General features: G+C 36.7%; 3 protein-coding genes across 3 annotated transcripts; 2 read left to right on the top strand and 1 right to left on the bottom strand.

Annotated features, from left to right (window-relative positions):
• The first annotated feature begins 1,427 nt into the window (after positions 1-1,427).
• LOC122600081 (6-phosphogluconolactonase 3, chloroplastic-like) lies at positions 1,428-3,992 on the top strand. Its single transcript, XM_043772739.1, has 3 exons — positions 1,428-1,650; positions 1,733-1,868; positions 3,227-3,992. Exons 1-3 carry the CDS (start codon positions 1,499-1,501, stop codon positions 3,695-3,697), a joined length of 759 nt encoding a protein of 252 aa, XP_043628674.1. The 5' UTR covers positions 1,428-1,498; the 3' UTR covers positions 3,698-3,992.
• A 1,595-nt stretch (positions 3,993-5,587) lies between these two features.
• On the top strand, positions 5,588-6,437 carry LOC122602414 (probable 6-phosphogluconolactonase 2). The gene is made up of 2 exons (XM_043775098.1): positions 5,588-5,801; positions 5,896-6,437. Exons 1-2 carry the CDS (start codon positions 5,650-5,652, stop codon positions 6,041-6,043), a joined length of 300 nt encoding a protein of 99 aa, XP_043631033.1. The 5' UTR covers positions 5,588-5,649; the 3' UTR covers positions 6,044-6,437.
• Positions 6,438-21,442: 15,005 nt separating this feature from the next.
• On the bottom strand, positions 21,443-24,487 carry LOC122600195 (SKP1-like protein 1B). Its single transcript, XM_043772870.1, has 2 exons — positions 24,059-24,487; positions 21,443-21,915 (listed from the first exon to the last, which is right to left on the bottom strand). The coding sequence occupies exons 1-2, from the start codon at positions 24,353-24,355 to the stop codon at positions 21,742-21,744; spliced, it is 471 nt and encodes a 156-aa protein (XP_043628805.1). The 5' UTR covers positions 24,356-24,487; the 3' UTR covers positions 21,443-21,741.
• Between the last annotated feature and the right edge of the window lie 1,945 nt (positions 24,488-26,432).

The raw sequence follows: 26,432 nt of genomic DNA, 5'->3' as shown, positions 1-26,432 counted from the left end.
TACCTAAAGTTTTGAGTTCGATTTTAAAAGATGACTACCTTTGGGGTTTTTCTGTCTGGATACATGTAACGGCTCATTGCCAAGATCTTGTTGTGTAGAGTATATGTTAGACTTCACCATTATAAATTGAAGTTTTTCTATACGTATTCGCACCAAATTTCGAGGGGAAAAATTAAAAGAAAGAGGAAAAGAAACACTTAACGTGGTTCACATGGTTTAACGTGATTCGGTTACAATTTAGAAAAAGACAAGTAACTAACCGGTAATTATCTAACTCATCGTTTTTGAAAAATCTGATGTGACCCAAGTCTGATCAGTTCGATCAAGTGCTTATTTTATTGTAGGAGATACTGGTACTACATATAATTTAGTATTTTAAAAATAACAAAATAAAGAAACAAAAACACTAAAATGGCAGCTCCAAACATTATCAAATTTGAGACGTAGGATGACGTCGCCAGAGCTCTCGCCGACTATATCACCGATCTATCTTCTAAATTGTTTGCGAGAGATTGCACGAATGGGGAGAATTGTACCACCTTTTTACTTGGTACACCAATACACCATCATACCTAAAAGGCCGAAAGTAGTCAAATGAGCAATGATAACGGATTGTTAACATATAGCATGTATGTAATGTGTTACATAATGTTATGTTGTCATAGTAATATCATTTCTTTTTAACCTAAACAAAACATATTTTAAAATAATTAGTCTTAGTATTAATTATGTGAAAATAAAACTGGTTTTTAGCATAATAATCCATAAGTTAATTAAAAAATTAATATAGTGGATGTTTAAAATTGCGTCTTGAAGTGTTTATTTAATTATCGCCTTATTGGTATGCATACCGGCAAATTATGACAAAAGTGTTTAGTAAAAAAGTTTGATTGTGTGCGTTTTCATAAACAGAAAATGAAATTTTGAAAGAACAGGTTAAGACATGCTTTTTCAAACCCTATTTTTAAATGCAAAATCTATTTTATAGACGAAATATCAAATGCCCCATAACATTTACTACATACAACCAAATAAATATAATATGTTTGAAGTTTCAAAAAACAATTACAAAATAAAATTAGCTAACGATGGTTCGATAGACACTTTTAGTTTTGAGTTCAATCCTCAATGATAACAAATTTTGGTATTTTCTCTCTAAATATTTGTAACGGCTCATTGTCAACATCTCCTCGTGTAAGGTACATGTTAAGCTTCATCATCATAAGCTGTTCGATTTGTATGTCGACTGAATGTTCGGAAAAAAAAAGATTAAAAGAAAAAGGAAAATAAAAAATACTTAACTAGCTTTGATGGGTCAAATGATACCGGTTCACATGGTTTAACGTGGTTCGTTAAATTTAGAAAAAGAAAAGTAACTAATGTTTTTTGGAAAATCTGGGTCTGATCAGTTCGATCAAGTGCTTATTTTATTTTACGAGATACTAGTCCGACATATAATTTACTTATTTAAAAATCAAAAGAAACAAAAACACTAAAAATGGCAGCTCCAAACATTCACAAACTTGAGACGGAGGATCACGTCGCCGGAGCTCTCGCCGACTATATCACGGATCTATCTTCTAAATTCATCTCCGCCAATGGTTCCTTCTCCGTTGTCCTCTCCGGCGGCTCTTTAATTGATACTCTCAGGTAAACCACAAATTTAGATAATACTATGAAATTATGTCTTGAATATTTAGTTAGTTAATGTTGTTGAGTGTTTGTTGGACAGGAAGGTAGTTGAGGAACCGTACGTAAGTAAGATAGATTGGTCGAAATGGTTGATATTTTTTCTGGATGAACGTGTTGTGCCGCTTGATCATCCTGATTCTAATTATAAGCTGGCTTTTGATGGATTCCTTAGAAAGGTATTTTTATTTTTCCTTTATATAGGTTTTACTTTTATTATGATGATGATTTGTTGTTGATGCTTAAGGTTTAGATTTATGGATTTTTTAAAAAGATTTTACTTTTGATGGATTCCTTAGTAAGGTGTGTTTTTGTTGTTGGTAGTTTTAGTGTAATTCAGGGATGAAGAGTGTGCCGAGTGGGTATGTGTATTGATTATTGAAATTGCGGCCCCCAATGGTTAGGGTCAGGGGGGTAACATTCTCTTTGGGGGGTGGGGGGGAGGCGTACAGGCGTTGAAATCGGTAAGTCGCTGAGTCTAATGGTAATGACTCAAGTTAGTAACTATTTAGCAAGTTTTGTTCATTAGTGAGTCATCAAAGCTCAATGCTGACTAAGGCGCATAAGGGACTTGTGTTGCTTTGTGACCCATTATTCTATAACCGTGAAATAACATCTTGGAAACCATTTTAGTCAGTTACCATAACTATTATTAACTTTTAGATTGGGTTTTCTAAGTATACATAATGAGCATAACTGGGACATAATACCTACTTTGGCATACAACTAAAAAAAAGTGAATTTTGGAAAGTGTTTATATGATTTACCAGAATATCTGGTCAACTGGTCATTAAGATCTTAACTCATTTCACCCAATCCCCCTACCAACATTCATAAGGAATAATGATACTAGCAACATCGGTCATGAGTGCTTCCAATGCATAGGTGGTCTAGTAGTGAATGTGGTCTAGGAGTGAAGCATCCTGACATCCTCAAAAGAGGTCTTAGGTCCGAACCTCCTCGAGTAAACATCTTGGGGGTGGCTACGGGAAGGCCTGGAAATGATCACGGACATACCCTGGTTAGGCCGGATAACCTGAACATGGAAAACCTCCTTTGTTACTTTTTAATGCAAACTTATGTTACTTGTAAATGTTCTCTATCCTTTGAAAATACCAAATTGTGAACTGATTCTGGTCAAATCCGAATTCCACATTTCCACATCATGATGGGTGACGGGTTACAGGTTACTATTGTCTCTTATGGCACACGCACCAACTACTAATGTCATATGCACAATCCATAAGTTTTGTGTGGTATGATAGTACATAGCACTATAGCAGCATGGTTGAAAATCTTTGATATTGAAAATCCGAGTAGAAAATCAAGAATTAGCTTAATTTTTTATGAAGTTTTGGCAATAGTCTGTACTCAACTATCATATATTGAAAAATACTCAACTGTCATATATTTAAAGTTATCAAGTAACTGAAGTCTAATGTTATGGCTGTATACGATAAACATTTTCCCCCTGGTAACTTTCTTAACACTATTGTTATTTGAACTTGTTGCTCATTATCATACTGTAATGTGTTAGGTGCCAATACCCGAATCTAACGTCTATCCTATTAAAGAAAGACTGTCACCTGAGGAAGCAGCAGATGAATATGAGCAGAGGCTTAAACATTTGGTTGCAAACAAGACACTAAAAGCATCACCAATTACAGGGTGTGCTAAATTTGATTTGATGTTAGTCGGAATGGGTCCAGACGGGCATGTTGCATCCCTCTTCTGCTGGCACTTTCAACGGTTTGAGAAGAAAAAATGGGTGACTTTCATCACCGATTCTCCGAAACCACCACCTAATAGAATCACTTTCACCTTCCCTTTAATCAATTCAGCTTCTGAGATTGCAATGGTGGTGACTGGAGAAGATGCGGCTGATGCAATTAAGGTGGCATTAGGAGAACATGCTTCTTATGGTTACCCGTTGCCTGTGCAGAAGGTTTCACCTGAAGGAGGGCTTACATGGTTTTTGGACAAGGAAGCTACTTTAAAGCTCAAGTAAAATAACAGGAACATAGTACATCTTTTCGATATCAATAAGGTATGATTGAGCTATTTGATCATCCACAACCTTTGTTGTTGTTTGCTTTAGTATGTGTAATATTGATCAAGATTTGCGTTATGAAGTCAAAGCTTGTAGCCTTGTAAGCTTCCTTATGTTTCAAATAAGTGAGAGTTTATTTGGGTTAGATTTCGGAGTTATCATCCGCATTTTAACTTACTGTCATGATTTTATGTCCAGAAAATGACAAGTTACATATTAATATTTATTAGGAGTATCTGTTTTTATTGGTTTATCTTGAAATTATTGTCCATTACGGTACAGTATATATATAGATACAAACAAATGACCAAGTTTCACATACTTGAAATTACTATTGCATAACTCAAAGAGAATCTTGTATAATTAGTTAGAGATAATAGTAATTTACTCAGTAATTAGTTAGAGATAATACTCAGTATTTTACTAATAAAGTAATAGTAATTAATAAAGTAATAGTTATACTCTTAAATTATGTGTCTTTGTCTGCCCTACCATTATATTATTGGAATGAAAGGAGTACTATCTATGTCTGTATCTATATTATTTTCTAAAAACTATCTTCTGTTTTTTCTTTTTTTTTTTCAACTTATAAAGGCACACAAACTATATGAAAAGTGAGAAAAAACTCTCTCTAGATAAATAAATTAAAACTTGATCATCCTTTCTCTTTTAGAAACCCCACTATCATTTGCCATCCATGCTTAATGTTGGTGCTATGTTAGCTACCAATTGTAATTAGTGGTATGCAATCCTTTTACTAGTGACAGACAAGTGGCAAGAAAGTTGGCCTTTCTACATCATCTCATTTCATGTTTTAAACATACTAGAGTACCATAGGAGTACAACAACAACAACACCCAATCCCTGTGCAGGGTATGGGGGAGGCAAGCTGTAGACAGTCAATGCCTCTACTCTAAGGTAGAGAGACTGCTTCCATAAGGACCTCCGGCCACAAAGATGTAAGGGTCGAGAAGTTTAAAGTGTTTAGATACCATACCTGTCTGCCGACATCATGCTAAAGAAGATATACCTGTGAGTTAGTCTGGCTACCTTGGAGGGCAGCAAAGATGTGACCTAACAATACCTTAGCACATGTTCGAGCATACATATACATAAATAAAACATAATATACGAATTCACCTACAAGAAACTCAAACAAGTGGTAAGAAAACAACCAAGATAAAATTACATACAAGTAGGAATTGACTAAGACTATAGGGCCCGATATAGCGATATCTAATTAGCTTACGGAACAAAGTAACTTAGGCCGCCTAGCTAACCTAATCCAAGACCTCTCACAAAACTCTCAAAACCACTAAACTAAACCTACACACCTAGTCTTCTAGGTCATGTCCTCCGACAGACAAAGCATCTTGGGGTCAACAAACGCTAGAGTAACCTCACCCCTCGGTTTAGGCCTCTCGAGACTCAAGGCCAAAAACCCCTACTAAGGTCACAGAGAACCAAAAGTCTAGAAAAAAAAAGAAGAAGTTTACTTAGCCTTCAATTTCTAATTTTTTTATTAATTGGTTATTCAAGTGGCAAATCACATTCTTAATGAAAATATATACAATTTTTGCATTTACGTACATTTCCATATAACATTCAATTCAAAAATGAATGAATTTTGTAGGAAATGCCGGTACTTAGTTCAAATGTATGCATGTAGCTTAATGAAGGTACTGTATAATGGTACCATCTGCGAAAATGTTTTTGCTGATGACTATCTAAACTGTTTAGTTGGTGTTGTTCGAACCTAAAATAGCATTTCCTAGAGCGCGCGCACAAGGGCGGTTCTTTGTTGGGGCCACCACTGTGCACACGCACACACCAGACAGGCACACCTATATCTCTTACCAATTGTCAACTGAGGAAAAGCAAAAAGACAAACTCTCTATAGTACTCCAATAATGGCACCCCCCAAAGTAACCATATTTCAGATGGAGGATCACGTCGCCAGAGCTCTTGCCTACTATATATCTGATCTATCTTCAAAGTTCATCTCTGCAAATGGTTCATTCTCTGTTGTACTCTCCGGAGGTACTGTAATCCATACTCTCAGGTAATTATTAGATAGATAGTTCGTTGTTCGTTAGTTGGTTAGTTGGTTATTGTTGTTGAGTATCTGTTATGTACTTATGTTTTTTTATCAACAGGAAGTTAGTTGAAGAGCCCTATGCTAGTGGGATAGATTGGTCAAAATGGTTGATATTCTTTATTGATGAATGTGTTGTTCCGTTTACTGATCCTAATTCTAACTACAAGCTTGCTTATGATGGATTTCTTAGTAAGGTATATATTTAGAAAAATAATATATGAATATAATTTATATGCTTAAACATGTCAAGACACATGGCAAGATTGAAGGTGAGAATGATGAAAGAGAACAAAATCAATGTTTATTAGTTGAGTTGATTACTTGATCAAGCATCATAGGTGGTTTAGGCATGGGGCAACATGGTCAACCCACTCTCCCTTCTTCCACCATGCTAGTATGCTACTACTTATCACCACCATGAGCAGCTGCCTTCTTCCACGAATCCCGGCCACCACCACCACCACCGCCGTCATCTTTTCCCGATGATGATTCGTACAGGGGAGATAGAAGGGGTGATTGGTGATGAGGGTGATCGGTAATGACGGTGATTGGCGATTGTGGTGGTCTATGGTCTGGGCTCCACCCTTGATGGTGATCGGAGGTGGTGGTGGTGGTAATGAATGGCTCAGATTGATCAAAGATGGTGGAAAATGGATGAAATTTTGTTCCCTTGTTTCTTTGAAATTAGGTGTTCTCAAATTACCATTTCTCTATACGTCATATAGTACTCTACCTTTAAGATATGTTATTTTAATATTATGATTTTGCATAAAAAAAAAAATCTATAATAATTTTTGACAATAAATTCTGCTGTGTTTATTGATATAACACTTACTGTCATTTAAAAAAAATTATTTATATAGTTTAATTCGATATGCCTAGCCTAGACGCCTAGCTTACGACCCTTTTTATTCAGCATGTCTAGTCTTATGGATTTTATGATATGTATCACTACTCGTTTAAGGTCCAGGGTCGATGGATGCATCATGGGTTCTACGACTCCCTCCACCCTAGTACTTACTAGATGATTCCTTTTGGGATAAATAAAAAAGAAAATGTGAACAATAAATTTAGGAGGGGGAAGTATCAAATCTGATCTGATTTCTTTCATCTGCTGATGAGGACAAGACCAAAATTCTTGAATCCTTGTCATGTGATCTTCAGTTCGTAGAAACTCTGCGTGCTGAAGCACACTCAAAACTCCTTTCAGTAAGTTCTGAATTGAGTGAAAAATCTGAAAAACTCAACAGACTAAAGAATGTTCATGTTGAACTTCAGTCACATGAGTTGCTGACTCAAAAGCTTCAGCTTGAGAATGAAAAACTTAAGCTTGAAGTCCTCAATCTCAAGAAGATTGTGACCTCTTGGTCAAAAGCTTCTAAGTTTCATCATCAATGTCTTAAAGAACAAGTCCCTGCACAAGTTCAGGCAGTGATAGGTGGAGATTTTGAATCTGCTGCCTGTATCGTTGACATCTTTAAAGATGATGTGAAACCTGAAATCTCAATTCCTCCATTTGGTATTACTTCTTCTGAGGAAATGAAAAGGTGGTATTTCGTTAAAGGAAATGATTATCACACTGAAATGGACGTTGGATCCTCCACATCTCTCTCCAGCGACCCTTCAAATTCCTCTGAAGCTAAAATAGTTAGCTCATCTTCATCCTCTAATAACATGTTTTCCCATTTGCCTATTGTTGGCATGATGCCACACGAAGGCAAAATTCAATACTCTCCAAATGAAACATTTCATGGAGACATTTCAAGTGATGGGTACAAGTCCATTGCTCCTCAGCCACTTACTTTGAATATGTCTGAGACCTTCAAAAGAAGTACCGTTGCTGCTCCCTATGACTATAGCACGCCTCAGCGAGCTGATCATACTAAACAACAACCTCAGTCAATCTCATCTAATTCTTTCCCTCTAAAGTTTTAAATGCTGAGGAATCTCAGCATGAACGTCTCATGGTGAGACGAGTAAGGTTTGGAGATGCTAGGTTTCAACATGAAAGCTCATCTCAAGCTAAATCTGTTGCCCATCTGCAAGCAAATCATTCATCTCCACCTCGATCAATTCTGAGACACCCAACTCCTCAAAGAGGTAAGATGCCTTAGTCGGTCAACAGACCAACCACTCCTCAGCGAGGAAACATTCCACAGCAACGAATGAGGAGTGTTACCCCTCAGCAAGGAAATGTTCGTCAGCACCAAGTAAGGAGTGTGACTCCACAAAGGGGACACTTGCCACATCAGCAAGTGAGATCCGCCACTCCCAATAGAGGACAGTTGTCCTCTCAGCAGATACAATCTTCTATTCCTATTGGAGAATATCTCCCTCACAGGCAAGGGAGGTCTGTTACTCCAAATCGTTCCTCTAAGTCCACTACTCCCAGCAGAGTTCTTCAACCTAGGACTTCCTCTTCTCAAACTAATCTAAAACAAGCTTGGAGTGTGTTAAGAGGCTCACAAGTGGCCTCCTCTTCCACTCCTCGTCTAGATGACCCCACTGGTCAATCTCTCTTGGGTCCTCCTCCACTCTCAAGGAATTCTTGCAAGCAAAAATCAAAGCCTAAGTCCAAGGCAAAGACCAAGGCTTCAACCTCTTTAGATCCCAAAATTGTTGAACTTGCTCAACAAGTCAATGACTTGTCATCTCAACTCAAGGAATTCCTTCTTAGCAATCAACAAAATAACTCCTCAAACAGGAAATGCTATCTCTGTGGCATGAGAGGACATATTGCAACTGATTGCAGCGGCTCAAGAGATGCTCCTGAAGTGGTTGTACAAACAAGTGCTCACACTTCAGCCTGCGCCTCATTATCTGACCCTGCCTCATCCTCCAGGATTAGTGAGAGCCCTCTTAATGAATCCTTCATCATTGACACTGGTTCTGTCACTGACTCTATTGGAACTCATCAAACTAATCTTGCTAACTATATTGCCTCTCAACGCATTGAGATTCCTCATTCTCAGAGTGTCATCTCCAATTCCTGGGGACGACCAGCAATGTTGGTTGAGTTTAGTGCTCCCAATGTTGTCAGCAACTCAGTTGTTCTTCAAGAAACCGGACAAACTGAAGGTTATGGTCTCCTCTCAAATGGGTTAATCAAATTCTCCAAAGTTGCCTATGTGAATAGATTAAAACACAATCTTATAAGCATTAGTCAACTTTGTGACGTTGACTACAAAGTCATTCTTGATAAACATCAAGGGACTGTTGTAAATATCAATAAGGAAGTCGTATTGGTTGCTCCCAGAAAACGAGATGTATATCTCGTTGACTTCACTCCTATCAAAACTGATAGCGAGACTTGTTTCTTTACCAAGTCAGCTGCTGAACTAAATTGGTTATGGCACAAGCGTCTGTCGCATGTGAACTTCAAAACCATAAATTCACTAGCTAAGAAAAACTTGGTTCGTGGTCTTCCTCATCTATCCTTTGAAAAGGACAGACTTTGCAGTGCTTGTGAAAAAGGTAAAGGCTATAGAGCTTCCTTTAAAACCAAGCAAGCAAACTCTGTCAAAGGATGCTTTCATCTCCTTCACATGGACCTCTTTGGTCCTGTAAATGTCCAAAGTCTAAGAGGTAGCAAATACACCTTAGTTATCGTGGATGAATATTCGCGATACACTTGGACTATCTTCCTTCACTCCAAGAGTGATGCTGCTGAAGAGATTATAAATTTTATTAAGAAAATGGAAAATCTCAATGGCATAAGGGTTAAAGAACTCAGAAGTGATCATGGAACTGAGTTTCGAAATCACTCTCTTAAATCCTTTTGTGATGATCAAGGGATCTCACAAAATTTCTCGTCTGTTAGAACTCCTGAGCAAAATGGTGTCGCTGAAAGAAGGAATAGAACCCTTATTGAGGCAGCTAGAACAATGCTCAGTGAGTCCTCCCTTCCAAACAAATTTTGGGCTGAGGCTGTTAACACAGTTTGTCACACCCAGAATCGCTGTCTGATTGTCAAAAGACATGATAAGACAGCATATGAAGTCTTAAGAGGTAAGAAACCTCAAATCAAATACTTTCATGTGTTTGGATGCCCTGTATTCATTTTGAATAATAGGGATCACCTAGGTAAGTTTGATCCCAAAGCAGATGATGGTTATTTTGTAGGATACTCATCTATAAGCAAGGCATTTAGGGTATTTAATGTTCGTCTTCAAAAAGTAGATAAATCCATTCATGTCACTTTTGATGAAAGTTCATCTGTTTTAAAAGACATACAAAACTCTTCTTATGAAGAAGTATTCAGTGAGTTCACTAATCCCTCCAATGAGGAAGCTGACTCATTTTCCGATGCACCTTGTACCTTACCTGAATGTCTTCAGCAGACATCTCATGATACATCAGTGTGTACTGATGAGGAACAAGTTGTTGCTCATGTTTACTCAATTGAGCCAGTCGAGCGTATTTTGAGATCAATCCAGGCCTCCTCAGCCAACAATAGATCGTTGACTAAGGATGTTCATGCTGATGATCTCGCTGATGATGAGTTTCATGATGCCTCAGCAAATGCTGAGGATATGGAGTCTGCTGATGACTCCAACATCAATGATAACTCAACTCACTCAAATGACTCAATTGATCATCCTGTCGCTGAACCCACTGTCACTATCGACCTTTCTTCATACAATCCTCTCCCCGCTGTCCCCATCACTCCATCTTCTACTGATACTCAACTAGGTCCTTCAAGTGTTCCTTCACTTAGGTGGACAGCAAGTCACCCCGCTCACCAAGTCATTGGTGATCCTCAGTAGGGTATTGTCACTCGATCAGCGACAAGAAACACATGTCTTTATGTAAACTTCCTGTCAATGATCACTCCCAAAAATATTGGTGAGGCAATGGTTGATCCCTCTTGGGTTGTTGCCATGCAAGAGGAACTAACTCAATTTCAACGACAGTACGTCTGGTTTTTAGTTCCCTTACCACATGGTAAGGAACCCATTGGTACCAAATGGGTATATAGAAATAATATGGACGAAGACGGTGTTGTTATACGCAACAAGGCTAGGCTGGTTGCACAAGGTTATCTTCAAGAAGAAGGAGTCGACTTTGATGAAACCTTTGCTCCAGTGGCCAGATTAGAAGCTATACGCTTATTTTTGGCGCATGCTGCTTATCATGACTTCAAGGTCTATCAAATGGATGTTAAGAGTGCCTTTCTAAATGGAAAACTCGATGAAAAAGTCTATGTCGAACAGCCACCTGGTTTTGAAGATCCAGCCAAGCCACATCATGTCTATCGTCTTAATAAGGCTTTATACGGTCTTAAACAAGCCCCTAGGGCTTGGTACGACACCCTCTCAGAATTTCTCCTCTCGAACAATTTTCAGCGATGATCCATTGACAACACTCTTTTCATCTTTCGAAAAGGTGCTCATATACTGTATGTCCAAGTTTATGTTGATGACATTATCTTTGGATCCTCGAGCACTAAACTATGCAAAAAGTTTAGCTCCCTTATGTCATCTCATTTTGAAATGAGTATGATGGGAGAATTAACCTTCTCTCTTGGTTTGCAAATACGTCAGCTCGCTGATGGTATTTTTATCAACCAGGAAAAATATATTCGAGACATGTTGGCTAAGTTTGATATGTCTGATATTTCTCCAAAGCCAACTCTCATGTCTCCTCCCAATAATCTCCATGCTGATCCTGATGGTAAGCATGTGAACCCCACTCACTATCGTGGGATGATTGGCTCGCTAATGTATCTTACAGCGAGTCGTCCTGATATCATGTTTGCCATTTGCTTATGTGCAAGATATCAAGCATCTCCTAGAGAATCTCATCTTCTTGCTGTTAAGTGAATCTTCAAATACCTGAAGGGTACCATGACCTTAGGTCTTTGGTATCCCAAGGAGTCCAATTTTGATCTTGTTGCTTACTCTGATTCTGACTATGCTGGCTGCATGTTAGATCGTAAGAGTACCAGTGGAGGATGTCAACTGTTGGGGGGGGGGAGGTTAACTAGTTGGTCTAGTAAGAAACAACATACAGTGTCCATCTCCACTGCTGAAGCAGAATATGTGTCGGCAGCGAGTTGTTGTGCACAAGTCCTCTGGATGAAACACCAACTCGCTGAGTATGACTTAGACTACACTAAGATCCCCATTATGTGTGACAATACAAGTGCAATTGCTATCACACATAATCCTGTTCAACATTCCAAAACCAAACACATAGACATTAGGTATCATTTCATACGTGACCATGTCATGAAAAGGGATGTTAAAATTTATTTTATTCCCACTGATGATCAACTCGTTGACATCTTCACAAAACCCTTAGATGAAAAGAGATTTAAAGATCTTGTCAGTAGGTTGGGGATGTTGAATGGTGACTCAGCTATTTAACTTACACATCACTTGTAAGTCAGCAAGTTTAAGTTTGTCTTGCTTGCTAAACAAAATAAAGGCAATGGAAAGCCAAAAGTTTCCATCTAGTCCAATAGCAAACGGTTATTGGTAAAGACTTCTAAAATCCGTTTATCCCTGTTGCTTTGGAAAAAAGCAAAATAAAGGCAATGGAAAGCCAAAAGTTTCCATCTAGTCCAATAGCAAACGGTTATTGGTGAAGACTCCTAAAATCCGTTTATCCCTGTTGCTTTGGGAAAAAGCAAAATAAAGGCAATGGAAAAAAGTTTCCATCTAGTCCAATAGCAAAGACTCCTAAAATCCGTTGATGGCTGACAATTTGCCAAAAATTGTATCTCAGCGACCTTATGTGTGTCATATGCTCGCTGATATCCAATATAAAATATGTCCTTATCGATAGGTTCGCTGAGACATGTTCTATTTAGATAAAATAAAACATATTAAATAAAACATAGGACTAGATCTGAAACTCACTATTTCGGATGTAACTATGTTGACAACGTGGCAGTCTTTTGTGCCACATATTATACACTTTTACAAAAAAGTTACCCACTTGTTTTACTCAAGTACGTCATCTGTCCACTTGAGACTGTGACTGTGTCTCTGTTGGTCTGTTTCTGTCAGACGCATACGGCGCACACTCAAGTATTTTGTAAATATTTTTTTTTCAAAACGTTACTCACAAAGTGTTTTATATATAAATATATATAGGTTTACAGTTGTTAAGCAACTGTAGATGTTGAAAATGAGGAGAGAGAAAAACTCTCTTTTGTCTTTTCGTTTCTGACCAATCACATTCCTTCACCACACCCTATATATACAAACTTATACCCATACTTTCATTCTCACGCTTTCTTTCAACTATTCATCTTCTTTCCAACTTTCAGAATCTCTCAAAAAATTATTCATCTTTTCTAAATCTTAATCTTTACATTCTTCGTTCTTTGCATCTTCACATCTCTTTACTAAAAGCAAAAATGGCTTCATCTTCTGAAACTCCAGCTGCTTCCGCCGCCACTCAGAAATCTTATCTAAATTCCTCTTCCTTTTCTCCATCTTCTAATATCGTAAAATCTTCTAAGATCTCTTTCAATGCTTCTGAGATGGTTGATAAGCCTAATAACCATCTCGGCTCGTCTGACGTACCGAAAGGTACAAAAGGATATAAGCTAATGCTGGATTTCATCCATGCATCTCCTGCCAGTCAATGTATAATGGCTGATCCTGAGAAGATCTTTGTGCATCTTCTAAGAGAATTCTGGTGGACTTGTAACTATGATGATGAAACTAAGTCCATCAGTGGTACAGTTAGGGAAGGGACAAAAACCATCACTATCACTCCGGCGTCCCTTCGCCAAACGTTAGGGTTTCCTCAAGAAACCAGTGAAAACAACTTTGTGGAGCCTGCTACTGAAAGTGAATGGAAAGCATGGCTGCCGTCGATTGGGTTTAACTACAATCTAAAGAACCCTCCATCCACAATCTCCAACAATCCTCTCAAGCAAAATCTTCCAGGGATCTGGAGAGTTCTTTTTACCCATGTAATTCAGTGTATGGGTGGAAATTCTGGGTCTTACAATCAGGCATCCACTACTTCAATGCTTATGATTCATGCGCTCGCAGAAGGGAGGTTTGTTGATTATGGGCTGATGATCTTCAACGACATGAAGAACAAGATCTCCATGAACAATAGGTCACATACAGTGCCTTTTGTTAGACTATTCTCAGTAATTTTCAAGGAAGCACTTGGTGATGCCTACTCGCTGCCAGAAGCTTCAACAATCCCAATTGCAAGGGTTGGGAACAACCTATACAAGCAGCCAGCTGAACATCTTGTTGCAAGGCTCACCTCACACATGAAAGAGGTATTATTTTCCTTAAACTCCTCTCTATACCCCAAAGACAGCGACTGGGAGGTAGCACTTCTTTCTGATGAAGTGGCTGATACGGTCGCTGTGGATGCCCAAATGCCTTCCGAGGCTGGTTCGCTGGAAAACCCCCCAGCGACCTCCAAAGCCTCCAAACAAGCCAAAAGAAAATCTAAGGCAGCATCCCCAACTAAAAATATTCAATCTTCACCCTCCACTGTCGTCCCAAAACGAAAGCGGAGTGATACAAAGGGCAAACCAAAGGTTAGGATGTCCTCTACGCCCAAGGACAATAGTACCCAAACCACCCCATCAGCAGCCTCCCAACAGGCTGTTGACGAGTTAAATGGGAGCAGCAAGCAACCACCTCAAATTTCTGTAGGAGAGGTTGGTGAAGATATTGGGTCACCCCAACCCACTAGAGGTCTAAGTCCAAATCCACCCCAAATAAATATTCCCCCTTCTTCTCAAATACCCTCTGAGTCATTGACAGCAGCCAGATCACAGGTGATGCTAGAGTCAACACCCTCTACGGCCAATGATACCTTGGTGGAACAACACACTGAGGTTGAGGCACCAGGTTCCCTTAACCCTCAATCTACTTCTGTCTTGGAAACTGCAGTGAGTTCGACCCATTAAATAACTGCAGTGGAACAACACACTGAGGTTGAGGCACCAGGTCGAGACATATATTTTTGGTAATCTTACAGATGAAGAAGCTGGCAGTGAGTTCGACCCATTAAATGATGAAGCCGAAATCACACTCGCTGCTGCCGAAGAAAGTGAGGAAGATGTTGTTAGTGGGTTTTTGGCTGAAGACTTGGGATATGTGCTTATCTCTTCTCCCAATCATTTTGATGATATTCTTGATGACATGCCACCTCCTCCAAGATTCTCTCCAAAGCCCACTGCTAAGTTTGAACTTGATGGTCACTTTGTAGAATTTGAACTCAAATTAGACGATGCTGAGCTTCAAAAGAGAATTATGATGTGCAAAATTGTGAAAATGAAGCCTGCAGTATATGTTGAAGCTGAGGAGGTGGATGATGAAATAATAATGGAAGTGCCACCACTACATCATCCTGACTTCTTTGGCCTTCCTTGTAGCAAATACCCAGTGTCACTGAAGAACTTGAAAGTGCCTTCTCCACAAGAAGCGACTACTGCCTTCACTGCTATCAACTTGCCTGGTTTGGACTATGTGGAAACGTACCAGCTGCAAGAAATCTTAAGAAGGGTGCAAGTATGCCAAAGTCAAGGAAATAGACATGGATACTTATATGCATGGTTTGTTGACAAAGTAGCTAAGCTAAACCTAGGGGCTTGAGCGAAGTTTGGTGAGTTGGTCGCTGGGAATGATATTTTGCAAGATGAGCTAGCTGAACTTAAGGACAACATATTTGGAATCAAGAAGGCTCATCGTGCAAGCGAGCTAACTCATGAGCGCCTTCTTCGTCAAAATCAAACTTTACTTGATGCCAGCATGAAACGGGTTAGCACCTCAAACTCTTCTATCTCAGCTTCTCTTGAAAAGTTAAAGGATGAGTTCCTAAAATCTAACTTGGCCACTGAAGTTCCTGGTCTTGTTTCTTCACTTCATCAACTTTCTCAATCAAACATTCTCTTCACCGCCCATTTGAATCAACTAAATCACACCGTCTCTACTTTTTCCAAGCATCAAGATGATTTTCTAACCACTCTCACCCAAGAAATCTCTTCTCTCAAATCACAATCTTCCTCTGCTGCCACTTCTGATGATCGAACGTCCAAACTAGAAACAGAAGTTGGTGAACTGAAAGGCATGATGCATGAGATGTTGGGCCTCCTTAAAACAAAAATGGAAGCCGTTGATGCCTCCGCTGCTTCCAAGGGGGAGAAAACAGCTGGGGAGGTCCCAACTGACAAAATTCAGGCTGAAAATGCTCCCCTTGGTTCCCAAAGTATTGAAACTGAAGCAAATGTTGAGGGGGAGCAAACAAAAGAAAGAAAAAATGATGAAGCAGAGAAGGTTGATGTTGAGGGGAAGAAAGTAAATGAAGAAGTTGTTAAGAAGACGGCTGAGGAGGTGCCAGCTGGTCTTACTGAAGTTGCTTCAAAGCCTGCTGAAGTTGTGCCAGCGAGGCCAATCAATGTATCTTCTTTTAAACCAACCCCTGAGTTCCATGCTGCTCTTGAAAAGAGATTTGCTGAAAAAGGTAAAGCAGTCATGGTTTCTCAAAGCAAGCTACCCAAACCTCGTCAACAAGAAAAATTGATGTTTGGAGCCTTTCCAAAATCAACAACTGCCTCTACTGATCTTTCTCCAGAAGAAATTGTGGCTCAACATGAAATACTAAGCAAAAAGAAAGAAGAAGAGTTGTCAGCTAAGTTCATCAGTGAGCAGATTATCAATGAAGAATTGAAAGGCGCTGATGAAGAAACGAGAAAATTGGGTTTGGCTGCTCTCAAGAGGAACGAGGAGCAATTCTTTGCTAATAAAGCTAAAACCTTGGAGGAGAGTCAGGCAGCTTATCTCAAGACAAGAGAGATCAGACAAAGAGAAGAAGAAATTCTCAAGGTAACTCCTACTCTCACTCAGCAGGGCATGAACTTATGTATTCAAAGAAGAGGAATGCCCAAGCTGTTCAATCTGAAGAATGTCAAACCTTCTACACTTGGGCCAACTGAGTGGATCGAGATTTTCAAGCTGATCAAAGATAAGAAGACACCACAATATGATCCTCTACTCAAGATGGCTGGAGAGCAGATCAAAGACATTAGAAGCAAAGAACGAAAATACAAAGTGAAAGATTCTTTGCTCAGCTCTGCCAGACATCCTTATCCTCCTCCTCCTCCCCAGCAACCAAGAAGTGGCACCAAGAGGACAGCTGCTGGTCAAGCAGTCTCTCAGCTCCCTTCTATTCTCAGAGCTGTCCCGAAAGCAAACATTGAAGAAGAGCCACTTCTCAACTTAAAAATGCCATCAAGAACTCTTTTTGTTGATGGAGAGTATGATGAAAAGCTGGGAGGATTGTGTTTCTGTAATGTTCATGGTCATGAACTGTTCTTTCGAACAAATGAAATTAGCATTGCTTCCTCGGCATTTCTGGTAAAGATTAGGAAATACTGCATCATGTCTTCTAACAATCAAGAGTTTGTGAAGCTGATTGATAGAGAACTGCTGAAGCCAGAAAGACAAAATGATGCTGAATTAATTAAGGCCAATGAAGAATGCATGTGGGAATAGATTGTTTATAAAATTGTAATGTTGATATCTTATAACATGTTTGTCATATATATATAAAATCAACATTATACCAAAGATGTCTTGTCAAATATCTGTTATTACAAACCTTCTATTCAGCTGAGTCTCCTTAGCGAATAGGGGGAGATTGTTGGATCAGGGATTCGCTGAGGGACTCAGCGAGTGACTCATTCAGCGAGCTCTCGGCGAGCACACATATCAGCGAGCACATATATCTGCAAGCATGATCTATCTTCAAAGTCTAAAGGATATGTTCAATGACTCATCGTCCAGTATTTGTAAGTCAAATATGAGCGGGAATTTGAAGAATAGAAGAATGGTCCCAAGGACACGTGTTGAAAGATCAAGATGAAGACATGTGACCTTGTACTACTTCGGTGCAATGGAGTTTCTCTTTCATACCGTTTTTGGAAACAAACAAGATGAAGGAAAGAGACCTCTGCAGATCTGAATGATCCACCAATAGATAGTTGACAACCTTCATGTGTCAACATCTACTAGGGTAGTCATGTGATTCCTTATCTGCCTATAAAAGGAATCACTTGACCTAGCCACCATTGGTGGGTGTGTTCCACAGTTTTTACTTTATTCTCTTTAGTTATGTGTTAAGTTTTTGTGTGTTCAAAAACTTAACATATTTTTCTGTTTATTGTTGTTGATAAACAACCATCCATGTTTTCATCGTTTAGTTTGAAATACATATAACTAAACAAAGTTCTTTATTTCTCGTCTCTATTCTTGTTATTTCATATTTGTATTACAAGTTAGTTAATCAAACACAAGTAGTGCATTCGAGGACCAACATACCCATTGCCTGTACAAAATATTTCACCTGAAAGAGGTATCACATGGTTTTTGGACATGAAGGCTGCTTCAGAGCTCAAATAAAATAACAGGCTCATGACATGGTACTATCTTTTTTATACATCAATAAGAGATTATTGCATCATCTCACAAACTTCCTTGTTTGCTTTAATTTTATGTAATATGAAGTCACCAAACTGACCCACCACAGTTGGTTTTTGACTTTGACCTTGAGTTGTTTTTTGTATGTTCTATTTTACTACTTGCATATGTAACTTACTAACTTTTTATTTATAATGTTTAGTATTTAGAGGTGTAAGTAACTTGTACATTTTTGCTAGGGATAAATATCTTGGAATGTAACAAACTTTAGACGAATGTCTATAGTAGGAAATAACTAAAGTTGTGTATATTGTATGTAAACAACTTTAAAAAATGTTTATTGTATGTAAGAAAACATATGTGACAACCATATAGAGGTGTCACTTGTCTGATTTTAATTGGTTGAATACATTTTCTTACATACAATAAACATTATTTTCGAGTTGTTTACATAAAATACACACAACTTTAGTTATTTCCTACTATAGACATTCGTTCAAAGTTTGTTACATTCCAAGATACTTATCCCTTTTTGCTATTGTGTGAATGTAACTTTCATTTAGTTCATTGTATGTAACTAACTCGCTAAAGTGAACGATTAATGTAAAAGTGTATATGTGGCATACCATATGAGCTGCCACGTAGAAGTTTTTGATTGGTCAACGTAAAAATTTTACATTAATCGTTCAAATTTAGCGGGTTAGTTACATACAATGAATCAAATGAAAGTTACATTCACACTATAGGAAAAATGTAAAAGTTACTTACACTTCCAGATACTTAACCCTTATTTATATTACCAAACTATATAGGGTTAAATTCATACAAAGGTAACCTATTTACACGAATTTCCTATTAAAGGTAACCTATTTTGTTTTCGTCTATTTAAATGATCCTATTTTCAAAAAATTCCTAATAAAGGGTATCTCGTTAGTTTTTTGACAGACGAAACTCGTGAAGTGCCACATCATTGATGCCACGTCATTAGTTTTGCTGACTTGGCGTTTGACTTTGACCGGTAAAAGTCAAGTCAAGTGCCACGTCAAAGTCAAGTGCCACGTTAGCAAAATTGATGACATGGCATCGATGATGTGGCACTTAACGAGCTTAGTCTGTCAAAAACTAACGAGATACCCTTCATTAGAAATTTTTTGAAAATATAATCCTTTAAATAGACGAAAACAAAATAGATTACCTTTAATAGGAAATTCATATAAATAGGTTACTAATTTTTTCCAACTATATATGTTGATTGTTGTAAACCTTTTAGCACCTAGTGTAATTGCTCACTTTTGGGCTTTTTTGATTGAACTTTGCTGCTTAAAAAAGTTTTTTTTTTAATATGGAGTCAACCTTGTAAGTTTCTCTGGGTCCAAATAAGTCATGTTTTTTTTTGCACAGAACATTTAACTAGAATATTAAATGGCGTCATGCTATATGCGGAAACTAGCAAGATCGGTGGGTTCTTGATAGCCCGGTTGGGTAACCAGGGCTGCAAACGATTAAGTCAAAGCTCGAGTATTTTGTTTGTCTGATCTTTTGACAAGGTCATATTTTCCACCGGCCATCTTTGACATCCGAATTCTCAAAACTGGACCTGATAATAATACAATTATCCTACTTCATGAAATAACTCCCTTATAAATAGTAAACATGTCTCTGTAATTGTACACACGAATAAATACACTATACAATAGAGAACATACCATAACGTTATATCAACTTTACTATTAAAAATTACGTACAATATATGGATTACGTACAATATATGGATAATGGACTGATTATGTATATTTTCATTCCTTTTTATCATGATATTGATATTTTTGCATTTATTAGTTTTTCTTTCTACTTACAGAAATAAATCAGAGGATACTATACGCTAACATATTATTAGTTAGAATAGATTAAATTAAAATTAAAATATAAAATATAGGAAGTAGATGTCTACTATCTACATACGTAAAATGACATTTTAGTTTAAAGTATAAAAAATAAATATTAATTTTTAATTATACGTGGTACTAAATATTAAGATTTATTAATATAAACTAAAAAGAACATGTCGTTTAAATACTATGATCATATGTGCTGTTAATCCTGTTTTAGTATATTTGGTATAGTACATTTGGTACATATGTGAAAAACTAAATATACTCGAACGCTAGATAAGGGCCCTGAGTCGAGCCATTATGACTATTTATGCGTATAGTAAATGATAAATTTTTGAAAAAACTAATGGATGACTACGAATTATAGAATGATACATATAAAACTTTGAATACTTAGAAGTAAGCAAAGAAATTATCACAATGGCATTTGGCAATGGATGATATTAAATTTTTTTAAACTTTAATGCAATTTAAAGAGAAGAATAGATTGAATAAAATAATATATGTAGTATTGACTGCTTTTGTGCAAATAAAAACCCAAGATCATTGTGGTGCATCCTGCTTGCTCTCTAGATGGTTACATGTTATTGAAGAATCCGGCTCTCATATGGCTATCCGCTTATCGTCTCCAGAAACGCTCCCACCATGGAACATATATAGCCATCAATATAGTTTCAAATAAACCATTACATACCGTGTTCAATGTACTCTGATTTGCGATGCCATTAATATAGTTTCAAACTTGGAAATAAGAAGAAAAGAGAAGCAAATTTGGTTTTTTGAACTAAACTATATTGAAGCAGTAACCTAAGGACCAAACTAAACATGCCTAGTTAGTTGCCTGCACGATTCTAAATTTATACATTTAACAGTGTTTCTCCCTTGGTGAATGTACAATCCTTTGGATCACGATATCTAGAGCCAAATACCAATCCAACAAGCACTTTTTGGGGGGCGGTGTCGGGGATTGACAAGAAAGATCCGGTTTTGCAACTAGTATAAATTCTGGCATTGACAAGATTACATTTGTAATCTCAATGACCCAGACCAGCAAACTTATAAAGACTCGTCAAAGGCTTTGCTAAGCCAGAGACCAGGGCCAGGTCAATTAATTCATATGGTCGGTCCAAACCAACCTAGCCAAGGTGATATTAGTCTGTATATAACTCAACAGGTTCACACCTTTGATATCATATAGTACTGTCAATTTTCTGTCCTAGCAGGTAAATAGTATGTATAAACGATCACGGAAACCAAATAGATACTAAGACACATTATAAGCAACATAACGATCAAAAGAGAGCCATTAAAAATTAAGAAAACAAGCTTCTAAACCTCTGAACAGGTGGCAAAAGATAAGTTTAAGACACTACAATAAAGACGGTATAGGTCCCTAGTTCGACTATCGTCTCCAATAAAAGTCTTTATCAACCTTCCATTAGGAGAATTGGTCGACACCCTTTTATATTCACCGGGGTGAACCTTTACCCAAGGTAGAGACCACATTAAAAAAAATGTTAGATGTTTGCTACTAAGCAACGCAGAAAAGACCCCATATTATATACTACTACTAGCATAATAAGATAGATTTAGCTTAAACTTGATTTAGTCAAAAGCCCAGGCATTCTCCCTGCGGATCTTCTCTTCCTCCTCGGGGGTGAGTTCATTATTGAAATTGAAGAAGTTGAGAATTTCTCGTGGAGTCTTCCCCTTAATTAAGTCAGACACAGTATTGCATGTCAAGTCCAGCAAGCTCTTAATGTTGAGATAGTTAGCAGCCTGAAACCACCAAAATGAATCATAAAAACAAGGAAAACAACAGTGCATACAAACAAGAAAAAGAAAGATCAGTGATACAGTGAACCATATAGAGTAAACAAGAACCACAACATAGACACAACTACATATATCAACCAAATGACAAGCTGATATGAGCTAAATATCATTTGGGAGGTGACACCTACATTTAAAAACCACCAACCAATCCCAAACTTGGCCAAAGGTGGGATCGTAGCAGATCACTTTCAAAACACAATACCAAAAGTCGTCTAAAATACTATAAAAATTATAAGCCCCTACCAACCCGTTGACAATCAAGAAATCACACGACCTCAATAGAGGTACCCAAGTAAAAGAAACAACGCAAGCAATTAACTCACAAAAATCAACTCTAAACTTTGGCGGCGTATTCAATATAATGAACACACACTTATTACTTATATGACAACAAATGAGAAGCAGATAAGAACAATTGTTTCTAAATACAAAGAAACAGCCAATGAAACAAGAAAAAGTTTCATACTTCCCAAAGTGATGTTCAATCCTATCAGAACAAATGCAACAGTGGACGTTAACTCCTGTAATTTAAAACGCTCCCACATCTAGAATTAGCACAAACTAGACAACAATAGAGTCGAAACAAACATCATGACGATCATAACAAAACATTGTTTTATCCTTGTTCTACTTTTTATACCGGAAATCCAGGAAAATAGTTTTTTCAACAAAATGAGAGAAATCATAATACACATAATTACATTTCTCAAGTATCCATTTCTTTGCGTTCTCCTTTCTCAGGCTCTAACAAACATACGGGGCCATTTCTCTCTACCCAACAAAGGAGGTCTTTTCTCCAAACCAGACACGCCCTTGTATACTTTGTGGAGGTCATCCATATATAAAACATAGTTTCTCTCTAGTCTATACAAAATTTTCACTATACATACCTATACCAACCACCTAATAAAAAGTGACTAATCAGTAACCCAATCACATGCTATTTCATAACAAACAAACAGCATAATATATGATAGTCACAAACTCATTAAATCAAAACTGAGCACACACACATCACTGTTCCTACTACATTATTACATGTAAACATGCCCATTAGCCCACATATGTTCTGTGAATGACACCTTCATTTAAAAAAGCATTACCATATATATATATATATATATATGAAAAGGTTCAGGTGAAAACCATTTGAATTGAAAGAACCACAAGAACCTTTAAATTATACTTGATGTTCATACTTGAGTAGTATATGTGAACAAATTGGTGCAAATATGAATAGATCAAATTATACTTAATACTCCGTATTACATATGTTCATATGTGAAAGGTTTTCACATGAACCTTACCCTATATATATATATATATATATAATGCAAAGGTAACCAGCAAGGTTGGATAACTGGTTAACACCCCTACCCTTGCCTGCCAATGAAGGTCAGCCCCGCTGGTCAGAGGCACTCCCGGTTTTACCAAAGGTCCTAAGTTCGATCCCTATGGATGGCAAAACCTTGGGTGTTTCCCTTTGAATACTTGTAACGGATCATAGTCAACATCTCGTTGTCTAGGGTACGTGCAAGGCTTCACCATTATACCTATACGGTGAGGTTTCCCCGATGTGGTATACCAACTGAATGTTCGAAAAAAAAATACCCTTGAAACAGAGGTCTGGCCTTGCAAGGCTGGATGTCGTATTCTATCTTAAATAGAACCTGAAAGCAGCCTCTCTACACCGTCGTGGTAGGGGCAAGGTTGTCTACATCTTAACCTCCCTCATATCCATCGAGGTATATTGGGTGCTTACTTTATATATGTGCAAAGGTACATACATATTATAAAACAAGAAAACAATAACATTTAACCGCATTTTCAAAAACAATTCTCCACTATTTATATTGAGAATAACCTCTCATGTTCTATAAAAAAAAAAGAAACAAAAACTTAATGCGACTAGCCTAAACTTAAAACAAAGAAAAAAATCCCCAAGTTTTCACAACCAAGAAACAGCATAATAATCACAAATTATACACACCCAGATCACAAAACATTCATTAAATACTTTTAAAAAAAATAAAAAATCAATAAGTATATATATATAAAGAAATAAAGAGAAGAGAAATAAGGAAACCTGAATGAGGTCTAAAAGGGTATGCTTATCAACTTTAACAAACTCGGAATCAAAAGATTTCAGATCATCATCATCATCTCCAGAAGCCACGTCATCATCATTTGATTTTGATTGAAATTCAACATGCTTCTTGCAATAGTGAATGACTTTAGAAAGAATGTTGCTGGGAACATTTGATAAAGGAAGAGTAATACCAGAACAATCCTCTCCAAACATATCTTTTATTATACTAAATTCCATTGCAACACGTTCTTCCACTTCGAATATTTCTCCTTCTGAACTTTTCAATACTATCATCTTCTTCTTCTTCCCCTTCTTTGATTGATGATTTTTTTTTTAATTTTAATTATTGTATTTTGGATTTTTGGGGTAAAAAATGTCGGACTATATGAGGTTTCTCCCAATTTTATGACGTGGGATTTGGGTTTTTTTTTTTTTTATTTTTTTTCTTTTGGTCATTTAAGTTTGTAGGATTTTGCATAAACGAGTCTTTCTTTCTTCTTGTGGTTGGTTTATGGATTTCGATATTGGAATATTGGATACATCCTAAAACAAGGTTTTTTTGGTAGTCTAAACTATAAAATAGCTTTCTTTTGAAATTATTAATACTACTTTTTTTCATGTAAATATTCATAAGGGATAAGTATTTGTTGTTCAAAAATAATAATAAAAAAATAATAATAATAAAGGATAAGTACTTGATAATGTAATATAGTAATGAACTAATAAGATGTTTATTGTATTTAATAAACTTTCAAATCTTTGTTATTTGATGTACTCGGGCATATGTGACAACTATATAAGCTGCCACTTGTATGTTGTTGATAAGTCGGGTACGTCCAATAACCGATATTTGAAAGTTAATTGCATACAATAAATATTTTAATAGTTCATTACACAACATAAACATTTATGTATAATTCATTACATTCTCATGTACTTATCCCTATTAACAATGATTACATTAAGTTTTTGGATTAAAAGGATAATCCCAATTAAATTGAATAAACATTATATTTTTTTTATAAAAGAAAAAAATTAGACTCATCGTGAGAAAATGTGGATGACATCAACTCATCCTTAACTCATCGTTGGAGAACGTGGATAACACGTCCTCCAGATCATGATTTAAAACAGATTATCTAAGACCACATTGTAACTAGTAGGAAAATCCACGGGCTCATACTACACCCAGGTTATTCATCAAACATCAAGAGAATGCATTTTTATTGAAATCTAATTATATAAATGTATAATAAAGAGGAGAAAGTCATTAGCATTCACAATTTCAGATGCACAAAGTCTTCTAAATTGCTCTATTAGAATTTAGACAAGGTTATCGTTGTATTTTATTTTTGAAAGTTGTGGATTATTCGTAGCAGAGGATCTAACATATATTGTCTTAACTGGGTCTACGTTAGAGAGCCGGTTTCACCTCCAATACCTTGTAGGAGGAGAAACTCTCAACTAAACTGCCTAATTGCACGACATTTAATTGAGAAGAAACCCTCAACTTTTGTGAAAATGTATTTTCCATGTCTGGAATTCGAGACAACTAAAATACAGTTTTTCTAATCATTTTTATCATATGTATGATGATCAGATGATGTACCTTTTGTAGAAACAAACAAAAAAAAGGAAGTTGAGCACTCGAGCCCATGTTAATGGATTGGGCTTCCAAGCAAATGAGTCCATATTTAAATTTTGAGGGAATTTTTTTAGCTGACTAATTTGTACTTTTAACATTTTTTTTTATATATAAAAAGTGATAAGTTGGCGCATTCTGAGACCTGAGTGCACGACTCAAAAACCATCCTAGCCTTAACCATTTTTTGTGGAATTCCATATATATATATTTTTTTTTCCATATGTGGGATTAAAAGTTCAACTTGCTCGTTATTAAAGTCATCAGTTAATTATTACCCACCTTAACCATTTAAACAAATTTTTTAATAAGTGAAAACAAACATTTTGTATAGATTATAAAGACATCTCTAATGGTGATTAATAGAAAACTTATTTTTAAAAAAACTTTTACAAAAGGTTAATACCATTGGATTAAATAATTTATTTAATCAATAGATTAAGAAACCTCAATATTTTAGCATAGACTTTTTTTCTTTTCTAGTCTTAAAATTATCACTGAAGTAATCATTTTTTAATAAGTTAATAATCTATACTCTTATATAAAGATTATTACCCCTTTCATTTTTAGAAATAGTTACTCAAATGTCACAGGGGAATTTACCAAATTGTCCCTTAATAAAAACCCACTATGGAAAGTGTTTTATAAATTACCAACTTTGTCCTTAATTAATTAATTTACACCATAAACTCTTATTTTAATACTTAACACTTTAAACCCTTATCTCCT

Source organism: Erigeron canadensis, chromosome 5 (assembly GCF_010389155.1).
Source record: "Erigeron canadensis isolate Cc75 chromosome 5, C_canadensis_v1, whole genome shotgun sequence".
Taxonomy (NCBI): Eukaryota; Viridiplantae; Streptophyta; class Magnoliopsida; order Asterales; family Asteraceae; genus Erigeron; species Erigeron canadensis.
This window is presented reverse-complemented; position numbering and strand designations above follow the sequence as displayed.

Excerpts from the sequence above, each read along its gene's own strand:
- LOC122600081 (XM_043772739.1), top strand. The coding sequence starts at position 1,499 with ATGGCAGCTCCAAACATTCACAAACTTGAGACGGAGGATCACGTCGCC. Across the intron at positions 1,651-1,732 it reads TCTTTAATTGATACTCTCAG|GAAGGTAGTTGAGGAACCGT; the intron begins GTAAACCACAAA and ends TTTGTTGGACAG. Across the intron at positions 1,869-3,226 it reads TTGATGGATTCCTTAGAAAG|GTGCCAATACCCGAATCTAA; the intron begins GTATTTTTATTT and ends GTAATGTGTTAG.
- LOC122602414 (XM_043775098.1), top strand. The coding sequence starts at position 5,650 with ATGGCACCCCCCAAAGTAACCATATTTCAGATGGAGGATCACGTCGCC. Across the intron at positions 5,802-5,895 it reads ACTGTAATCCATACTCTCAG|GAAGTTAGTTGAAGAGCCCT; the intron begins GTAATTATTAGA and ends TTTTATCAACAG.
- LOC122600195 (XM_043772870.1), bottom strand. The coding sequence starts at position 24,355 with ATGATAGTATTGAAAAGTTCAGAAGGAGAAATATTCGAAGTGGAAGAA. Across the intron at positions 21,916-24,058 it reads CCCTTTTAGACCTCATTCAG|GCTGCTAACTATCTCAACAT; the intron begins GTTTCCTTATTT and ends TGGTGGTTTCAG.